This window comes from Grammomys surdaster, unplaced genomic scaffold, assembly GCF_004785775.1.
Source record: "Grammomys surdaster isolate TR1022 unplaced genomic scaffold, NIH_TR_1.0 125561, whole genome shotgun sequence".
NCBI lineage: Eukaryota > Metazoa > Chordata > Mammalia > Rodentia > Muridae > Grammomys > Grammomys surdaster.
Genome location: NW_021620408.1, coordinates 1,469,471 through 1,480,022, shown reverse-complemented (window position 1 = coordinate 1,480,022; position 10,552 = coordinate 1,469,471). Strand labels below are relative to the sequence as shown.

General features: G+C 45.6%; 1 protein-coding gene across 1 annotated transcript in view; it reads left to right on the top strand.

The window, feature by feature from the left end:
• The window catches only part of Ctnnbl1 (catenin beta like 1), a 157,866-nt gene that overhangs the window by 72,709 nt on the left and 74,605 nt on the right, over window positions 1-10,552 (top strand). Inside the window, exons 7-9 of the mRNA XM_028786580.1 lie at window positions 470-561; window positions 8,845-8,917; window positions 9,141-9,199. Coding sequence (XP_028642413.1) covers window positions 470-561; window positions 8,845-8,917; window positions 9,141-9,199 — 224 coding nt within the window. The remainder of the gene's footprint in view (window positions 1-469; window positions 562-8,844; window positions 8,918-9,140; window positions 9,200-10,552) is intronic.

Genomic DNA, 10,552 nt, shown 5'->3' with positions numbered 1-10,552 from the left:
GAGAGGGAGAGGGAGAGGGAGAGGGAGAGGGAGAGGGAGAGGGAGAGGGAGAGGGAGAGGGGCAGAGAGGCAGGCAGAGAGCAGAGACTACCTGGCCTCAGGGGATTCTGCCCTGCCCTGACTGACTAGCTGCAGACCTCTGGACTAAGGGTGCCCTGCTAGGCAGCTCTCCACCCCCAGGCATGGGAGAGCTCTACTGTCGCCTCTATTAGCATAACAACCCATCCCTCATCTCTAATGTGAATTCCATCATTTTCAGTTATGACTTCTACTTGTAACATAATTTGCAGAAAAAGGAAAAAAAATTAACAATTCCCTGGTTAATCTAAAAGTGACAACAGTATCTGGCGGGGAGAATACAGGGAAGTGGGGCAAACACTAAAGTGTTCGTCATGGGAAGCAGGCTTGATGCCAGTAGGAGCTGAAACTCGCTCCCCAGTGACCAGTGCCGGGCGTCTGTCTCTTTCAGCTATTGTGGAGAACATGGCCGAGTTCCGTCCGGAGATGTGCACAGAGGCTGCCCAGCAGGGACTCCTGCAGTGGTTGTTGAAGAGGCTGAAGGTAAGGGAGCCAGTAGCCTTGCCACCCACATGTCTCTGCTCTGGCTGTGGCTGGTACCAGGGTGTTGATGGACATTGTCAGCCTTCCATGTGGTCTAGTTTGGGACGTTTCTGGACCTCTGACCCTTTTGTTGCTTTCCCCTCCCCACCCTGGAATCTTTCTAAGTTCTACTTTTAAAAAGCATCTGTTGTTAACAATATTGTATATATCCTTAAAGAAATTTTCTGTACATATATAGGGTACAGTGTTATATGTTGACATAAAAAGAATTATATATTGTTTTCTTATGCAAATTGTTTTTCACTGAACTAATGACTACCTAGTGTTCCACTGGACAAATGTACCTATTTATTTATTTATTTATTTATTTATTTATTTGAAATAGGGATTCATGTAGCCCAGGCTAGCCTTCATTTCAGGAGACTTAGAACTTCTGATCTTCTTGCCTCTACTTTCCAAGTGCTGGGATTACCGCACTGCCCAGTTTACACAGTGGTGGGGATTGAACCCAGGGCCTTGTGCATGCTCAGCCATCATCCTGACAACTGAGCTACATCCCTTGCCAGGCTCTAATTTTAATTTCGGTAACTTCCATTTTTAAGTTTTGCCTGTTGTAAGCAGTTTATAGTGAGTATCACATCTGAACACTGTTCTGGTGCACTTAGCTTATTTGTGTGCTAAACCCCTGGAAGTGAAATGTTCAGGCCAAAAGATATTTGCATTAACATTTGAGGTAGGTGTTGTGAAATTGTTGCCTGTCAAGTTTGCCCTGCTGGCATTAGAAGGTCCCCACTGCTTCTGGCAGTGCCAGGCATTATCATACACTTTTGTACACTTGGAAGTGAACACTGATGCTATGGTACTTTAATTTACATTTTAGAATCAAAGAATGTATATTGGCTTCTGGTTGCTTAATAGCCACTCATGGGCTTGGGGAAGTGGTCTAGTAGGTAGGATGCCTGTACCCACCTGTAGCCCCAGCCCTAGGAAGTAGAGGCAGAAGGAGTAGAAGTTCAAAGCCATCCTCTACTACACAGTAAGGAGCAGGCCAGCCTGGGCTGTATAAGAGCCTGTCTCAAAACTACAATAATGACAATTATTCTTATTAATTTCTTTTAGCTTCATATTTGTATCCTTTATCCTTATTTCTGTTGGATCCATTCTCTTTCTAAGCACAGTGTCACCATCTTTTTAACAATTAGTGCTGTCCTACAAAGTAAATGAGAAAAGAAGGGCAAAGCCATTAGATTTGGTCAAACTATGTAATAGGAAGGCTACTATGGAGGTCCTCAGCTAGCAAGATAAGAGGAGTTTCTTTAAGGGGGAATGACTTTTGAAGTAGGCATGGCTTGTCCAAAATGTCTGGGGTGTGTCGGGTCAGGTTCGCCTTCCTTGTCTTGGCAGGCCTGAGGGGGAGGCAGCCAGCACACACTCATGCACACACACATACACATCAGGGGATCCTATACCCAGTGGTGCTATCAGTGGAGATACACACATTTGCCAGGCAGAGCCCAGTGAATTGAGCCCCTGCAAGCCCTCTCTTTTCCCCCTTCGGCCTGTATCTAGCAGGTAGCTGGTTTATATGCTGCCATTGTGGCATCTTTCTTTGGACTTCTGAGTCAGGTGGCCTTTGACCTTAAGCTGCACTTGTTCAGAGTACAATCCCTTTCCCACCTACTTCTCAGCACTAAGTGTTTCCATCCTCTAGATTGAAGCACTTGGGGAGTGAGGAGTGGAGGAAAGGAGAACAGGAATCTGGGTTACTGGTGGACTGTGTAGCCCAACCTTAACATACAGAAAATAATCTAATAGTCTTTGTCTTTGTGAAGTCAGGACAGGGTTTTTAGGTCCTTGGGACTTAATAATGAATTTGAGGCTCATTCTTTAAAACTCCTCTGTCCTTTGAAGGGTGTTTAAATTAGCCATAATAACATTCTCTTACTTGCTCGATCTCTGTCTCTCTCTCTGTCTCTCTCTGTCTCTGTCTCTCTCTCTCTCTCTCTCTCATTCTTTCTTCCTTTTTTTTTTTTCTGGAGTTGGTTATATAAGAGAAAATGAAACCTTTGGTTGTTTAGTCTGGCTTCCATTTGCTATTTTCGCAAGCTGTCATTGAGTTTTGCCTCATAGAAATTTGTACAATCCTCAGGACAGGAATAGTCTGGTTGTAATTTAAAACCATTGTCAGGGTTTCCAGTATTTAAACTTTAAATTGGTATTTGGTTATTTTAATGGGAAGCAAGTTTCCTTAGAAAAACTCTATGCTGCGTGGAATATTCACAAAGCCAGCCAAGCCGAAGAGTGAGGCCAGCAAGAAGCCATGACTCTTGAATATGTGTTGTTCCAGGTCCCCAGCCCAAGAAAGAGCATGTTGTGTTCTTCACCAACATCAGCCTTGGAGACAGTCCTGGTGGTCTAGACCTAGAGTCGCCCTTCCTTGGAGCTGGGTGGCTGCAGCCAGAGGTCCTTCACTTGTCTGGCCCGTTTTCTTTCTGGGGACCACTGAGGTCTCACAAGGCAACTGAAGACCCATGTGAAAGTGCCTTCACCTCGTGACCATCCTGGCAGCTAGGGCCTTCAGCAGTTGTTGTGTTGAAAGGTCTCTAGTGCAACTTTAAAAACCAGGTTCCCTAGACCCAGCCCAGACCTACTGTCCTAGTTAGGGTCACTGTTGCTATGATGAAAACACCATGAACAAAAGTAAGTTGGAGAGGAAAGGGTTTATTTGGATTATACTTCTATATCATAGTTCATTACTGAAGGAGGTCAGAACAGGAACTCAAAAAGGGCAGGAACCTGGAGGCAAGAACTGATAGAGAGGCCATGGAGAAGTGCTGCTTACTGGCTTGCTCCTCGTGCCTGGTTCATCCTGCACACTTATGGAACTCAAGACCACCACCTTAAGGATAGCCACAATGGGCTGGACCCTCCCTTATCAATCAGTAATTAAGAAAATACCCTGTAAGCTTATCTACAGCCTGATCTTATGGAGGCATTTTCTCAACTGAGGCTCCCTCCTCTCCCATGACTCTACCCGAGTCAAGTAGACACACAGCCAGCCAGCATATTTACCATCTCAGGTTCCACTGCTAGTATATTCTAGAAAAATTCCTCGGATGAGTCAGTGTGTGTCTCTCACTAAGGTCCACTGGACTCTAGAAGTGAACCCTCTTTTCCATTCTTATCCTACAGACTGACACAGTGGGATAGCCACTTCGTCTTCACTGCCCACCTTCCAGCCTGTTTCGAGGCCACTTCCTTGCCTCAGTCTGGCCTTTTCCTTTCTCAGTTCTGAACCGCTCACCTTGTTGCCTGATGCATAGCTCCTTTGCTTGTCTTCTGCACTATAAAGATGAAAATGTCAGATCTCTCATGCTTATGTCCCTGTCTCTACCAAGCACAGTGCCTTTTTTCCTCCTGTGTTTTATATGTACACGACATTGTGAGAAAGCTTGAGTTCCTGCTCTTTCATATAGCCTGAGTCATTCATTCTTAGAATTGAAGGCACGCCTGTACGTTCTACTGTGGATAAATAGGTAAGAGTCAAGACCTATAGATGCTAAGTGACTTGCCCAAACCTATGCAGGTAGAGCTGGAGCCCAGAAGAGTTCTCGTGAACCTTCCCATGATGCTGCTCTTCCTCTAGCCCATCTGGTGTTCTGGTTGCTGCAAACCAGAACCTTTCAGTTTTTTTTTCCTAAAGGAATTCTTCTGGGAGTTAGCCAGTCTGGATTACAGCTCTGGTGGGACGGCGTGTCTTCATCCAGAAAGTAGAGGTGGTCTCATCTGACAGCTGACCCATAAAAGTGCTGCTTTCCTTACCTAGCTGCCCTGAGTGGAGGCTGGGCCTGCCTCTGTCTTGTCCATTCCCCCAAGCTTCCCCAGCCTCCCCACCCTGGCTTTCTTTTGTAGTTCCATGCAGATTCTTAGATCCCCCTAGGTGTACTTAATCTTCAAAACTAGGGCTGAGCCTCGTGTTTTAGGGAGCCCTCATGGTGTGTGATGGAAGAGAAAGTCTCAGAGCTGAAATTCTAGAATCCTTATGTGTCTAGGTTGCTGGATTAAAGTTTCCATTTTGACTGATGATCCATTTTTATTTAGGGATCCTTGAGTAATTCTCAGTGAGGGCCAGTGGGTGGCAGGCGCGTTAGATATAGATTACACCATTTCATGCTGGTAGCCTAGCAGCATGTAGCAAAAGTAATGGAGCTTTTTTTCATCCACCAAATGAAACCTTACTAATTTGTCTTAAGGAGAATAAGACCCATTGCAGAGAATGGTATAGATAGATTAGCAGGTGAACAGATCAATGTCTCTCTAGCTTGAGAGACACTGTATCATAAATCACTTTTGTGGTTGTTGTTGTTGTTGTTTTGTTATTTTAACTTGGGGCATTTGTAAATGTCAAGATGCCATATACTATTGAAAAATAGCATCGAAACCAGAAGTTTTCTAAAGAAATGAAATTAGGATTCCCATGGAGTTTCTGGTTATAGCAACACTCCAGGAACCACTGCCACGTTCTGCCTGAGCTAGCCAATCCACACCTGGACAAGTTTAGCCACCAGTATAGTTGATGCAAGATCTTCAGTTGCAGGTGACAGGAGTCTGCTTTGACAGTTGTAAGGGGCTGGTGATGTGTGTGAACCCCAGCCCGCCTTGTTCAGGTGAGCTGGAGATATAGCCTCTAGCCTCTGGCTGTGCGGGTGATGTTAGCATAATTGTTTTCTACTTTCCAAAAAAGCAGCTGCTCCCAAGAAAGTGAAGTTTAATTTTATTCAAGGCTCGTCCATGCTGAGTACAAACCTATGCTTGACTCTGCAATTACTCTGACAGCTGAAAGATGCAGGATAACCAGGCTCTTGGATGGCAGAACCCTGCTAGCTCAACCCCTGGTGTCCATTGTAATATCCAAGAAACAGCCCCCGCCCTGTGAGTTCTCCTTCCTCATTTGGATTAAATGTCTTTGTTATTTGGCAGTTTGTAGTGTGGAATCTCTAGCTGATAATCAAACAGGAACTAAGTTTCCTTGGTATGTTTTATCTTTGACTGGACATGAAGGGCTAGTTACCCACCCTGCTTCAAGTGACATTGCTGCCATCATCTCCTGCTTCCCCGAGCCGACACTGGCTTTCATGTATTAACTGCTACCACGTGTGAAATGTTCGTCCACGTCCTTGCCTGTGTGTTCTAATCCTCACAAACAGCTCTGCTGAAAGCATGCAGCTGTCCCCAGTTTTCAGATAAGGAGAAAGCCTGGTGAAGTAAACAGGAGGGCCAGTAAGCGGGGCCTGGTTCTCCAGAGCAGCCTCCTTGCCAGGCTACCTCACACAGCTCAGGGCTGGGAGCCGTCGTATCCAAACATTATAGCTTCCTGATTAGAGCTCTCCTTTGTGCCAGTTTTTCAACAAGAGAACTTCTGTTTTAAGAAAAAGATGATATAATTCCAGTTTGGGTTTTGTTTTTGTTTAGTTTTCACTTTGGTAAGCTGGACATTCCTTCTTGTGACTGAGCAGGAGCTGGAGATCTGAGCAACCAGGAGTCCTCAGTAGAGAGGTCTCAGGTGCTCCGGTCCTGTTAGGAGTGCTGATTCAGCACAGTTCATTAAGTGCAGCCACCTCAGAAGGAAGGACACAATCACATAGGGGACCTTGGGTTAGGAGAACAGAGTTGTTTGAGTCAGTCTAACCCATCCCAGTTAGTGGTTAGAGCTGAGACCTTTTTTTTTTTTTTTTTTTTTTTTTTGGTTTTTGGTTTTTGGTTTTTCGAGACAGGGTTTCTCTGTGTAGCCCTGGCTGTCCTGGAACTCACTCTGTAGACCAGGCTGGCCTCGAACTCAGAAATCCACCTGTCTCTGCCTCCCTCTGCTGGGATTAAAGGCGTGCGCCACCACCACCCGGCAGAGTTGAGACTCTTAACTCACACATTCTGACCGCAGTCCAGAAGCCTCAGTCCACACTGTGCCTTACAGCCTTTCCTGTTACCCTGCATGAGTCTCATAGTAACTCTCTAAAGAAAGAAGGGTTTTTCTTTTTTAAAAAAGAATGTATTATATATGTTTAGTTAGTTAGTATATGCATGCATACACCATGGTCTGTGTGTAGAGAACAACTTGCTGGAGTCATTTCTCTCCCTCCACTATATGGGTACCAGGGATCAAAATCAGATTGTCAGACATCATGGCAAGTACCTTTAGCTGCTATCTAGAAGTTAATTTTGTTTTTACTATGATGGTTTATTAGGTAGTTAGATACAAGAGGCTCTGTGTGTGTGTGTGTGTGTTAGCAATCCAATAGCTATTTGAAGGGAAAACACACATAAATTAGAAGAAAGGATCATTGATTTCATCTTAAACACTCCAGTCACTACCAATGGAGTATCACTCCTCATCTAATCCTCACACATTTTCATATAACAACTACCAAACCTCGCTCCACAAAGGTATGATGTCATTAGAAGAAGGGACCTTGAGCAGTGTGTGCAGTACTCCACAGCTGTCAAGTGTTACCAGCTTTCCCCTGAAAATCTCAACATAGCCTGTGGTGAATTCAATCTGCCAACCCAACTTCCTTAGCTCAATTTGGAAACACCAGACTTTGTGACACACAGGTCGAATAGCAAGTTCCATAATGGTGGACAGGGGTCAGCTTTAGTGTACCTCCCTTTGCTGTGGTCCTCAGTTCTCTATCTTACATAGAGCAGGGAGCCAGTAGTTAGTTATTGAAAGGAAGAGAAAGGCTCCCTTTTAACTTGGAGACAAAAGTCTGTGAAATTCCTTAAAGGACAAGAGGCATGAAAGCCCAGAAAGACCATTGTCATGATAGCCAGTGTCATTGGCCTTCCTTCAGCTCAGAAAGACATTGAGGTGGTGTCCCAGTGTCATTGGCCTTCCTTCATTTAAGGGTGTCCTGTTTCAGAATATCCTGGCTATTGAAAAGCTACATGTAAGTTTATGTGGCTAAAATCATTTAAAATCTAATCACAACAGTGGGGTCTTAAGTAACTTGAGTAAACACTTTCATGGTTTGAAGGAGCCTTGATCCTGACAGATGCCCACTGCCTGGCTTTCTACCCCCAGGTTTTAAGCTTATAAAACCACCTTTCTTCAGGCAAAATATACCATAGATTGTAGTTAAGCTTTGGCTGTTATACAGATTTCTTGAAATAAGGCCTCCAGCTTGCCTGGGGAGCATACAGTGCAGCCAGCATGTGTACAGTCTTGCTCTTATGGATCTTTTAACCCGAGATGGGTCAGACGCGGCCGCCCTCCCAAAACCCTGTGAGGTGCACTTTGGCTTGATGAAGAAGACGTGCACAGAAAGCTGAGCCGGCGCTGGCTGTTGCTTGATTAGACGCTACCGCTCTTCCTCCTTAAGTACAAAATCAATGTCCAAACAGCTCTCTCTGTGAATGGCATGGGGTGACGGAGGCACCAGCTCCAGTGCGAACACTTGCCCTGTCCTCTGCAGCTACAGAAATTATTTGTCATTTCAAAAAACTAGATACAAAGCAGGAGTCGTGCTGATTAAAGCCATTGTCTGTGTGCCTGTATCTCAAGGACCTGCCTCTCATAGATAAAAACATCAGTGAGGTTTGCATGGGTGCCACTGATGGTGCCAATACTGAAGTCTTGCAGCTGAAGTAACTGGACAGCCATGAAAGATGCTCTCTGCAGTGGACGTGTCCCCTCTGAGTCTGCAAGCTGCAGAGCGTACCGCAGGGGAAGAATTGTGGGTAGTAATTTAGGTATTAAAATATTAACACATTTTTGCATATTTAATGTGGTTTCCTTTTTAAATAGTAGGCAGATTATGGCCTACAAGCAGATAGGTTTATGGGTTCAAATTAAATTTTAAACATTAAAAAAATTCCAAAAGGAGCTACTTCGTTATAAATATTTTTAGCTAATCTGAACAAGAGCTTGCTTTCTTTTCAACTTCTCTGATCATGTATCAGCTAATTTACAGCCTCATTTTCTGGTTGTAACTTGTAAATTGGAGTTTCATATGTTTTAATCTTATAAGCTCAAAACTTTCTCTTATTTGCCTTCGGGACACACAGTCTCTAGACTTAAAATATGGACACAAGGTAGGCTCTGTGGAGGAGGGCTCATTCACACACTGGGTTGGGCTACTCTGTCCCTTTGCCATTTAGTATGGAGTACCTGTGTCTGGTCCCCCTGACCTGCCTTTCCTTTAATCTCCTCATCTTTAGTGGGTGAACAGTTTGCCCTGGAAAGAGAGCGAGATTTCTTAATGGCTCTCTCATTTCTGTTTCCCACAGGCCAAGATGCCCTTCGATGCCAACAAGCTGTACTGTAGCGAAGTGTTGGCCATCCTTCTCCAGGACAATGACGGTGAGCTCCCTCCTAGGACAGGCCAGGCTGGGAGCCCCACTCAGAGCCTCAGAGCCAGTGAACTTGCCGTTGGCATCGCCGGGTTTCTCTGCCTGCTCTCTGTGCAGCTTTTGTACTCTGTCAAGCTGTATTGATTTTGTTAGCTGACGGATCAGTGGTAGACGGCTGTAAAATCTGACAGTTGGCTTCATTTTTTTTTCTTCCTTTATTTTCCTTCTTTTAGAAAACAGGGAGTTGCTGGGAGAGCTGGATGGGATCGATGTGCTGCTGCAGCAGTTATCCGTGAGTAGCTCTCTCCCTGGACGGACGCTGTGAAGTGGGAGGGAGAGCTACAAACACGGGGAGGAGCAGCCACATGGTGACCAAGGCAGGTTGGCGGTCACACTGGAGCACAGGGGTTGCCTTCTTTTCTTGCTCACTGGCCCTTTCTGATCAAGTGTCATAGTGAATCTGTCATGGGCCTTCCTAACTGCTGACCCAAAAGTAGGGAGCTTTCCTCTGTCCACCAGCCAAGAAGAGCCAGGTGTGTTCCTTTGCCTTGCTCCCAGCATGGTTTAGCTCCTCCCCTTTGGTCCACCCCTGAAAGAGTCTGTCTGCTCTTTTAGGTTCCAGATGAACCCAAGGAGAGGGGTTTGCAGCGCCATGGTGCTGTGGGCTTATGGTCGTAGGGACAGTAGGGATGGTTGTGGCACTGCAGGCAGGAGTGAGAAGTTGGAACTGCTGTTTGCTGGATGAAAGAAATGTAAATCCAGTTGAAATGTTATCCTGCTGGCATGCTGGAAATGCCGGCAAGATTCCTCCTAACAAACCTTATCTGTGTTACTCCAAACAGCACTGAAAATAGATCATTTGGATACAGGCTGAAGAGTGTTGAGTGTCTGAGATGGCAGTTTGCATACAGCTTTCCTGCCGTGCCAGCCGCTGAGTGACTTGGCCTCCACCCTAAAAATAGAGCTTTATGGTGGGAAGCTGTTTGCGGTCCCCGTGAGGTGCCGGGGCCTTATCCTGTGCAGTCACTAATTGTAGACAGTATGGGGCTGCCTGCCCAGCCGCTCAGAGGCTTTCCCAGCCCGTGCTCAGCTCTGACATACAGAACTGCCCAGATGCATTCCTGGGACTTTGAACCCTGCTACTGAGTGAGGAGATTCAGCAGCCCTGTTGTGAAGAAGCACCTCTTCGAGTTGAGTTAGGATTAGCTCCTTTAGGTTGTGGGTGCATTAGAAAGGGGATGGGGTGGGCTTGGACTGAGCAGGGACAAGGATGTAGGGCTTTCTGCCAGGGTGGGTTTTGGAGCTGAGCTGTGGATTCAGACGCATTCCCTCTCAGTTTCACTGTATGTGTCCAGTATGGTCTTGTCTGTTTCTGTCATTTCATAGTGGACAAGGGCTGAGGTGTGCTGTTTTGTTTGGTTGACCTGCCACCTTGAAGCTGTCAGTCACTCTCGGACCCAGTGCTTTCTTCAGTGTTTAGTGTTTTTATGTGAACTTGTATATCTTTATCTAGTGCCCACAAGCCAGAAAACTCAGTTTCTCTAAACCAGAAATTGGCAGGAGCTTCATTTGTAGAGTTCGGTTTCTTTGGCAGGCTTTGGAAACTGTAGGGTGCTGGCTGATGGGACAAAATTTTTTGATGGCC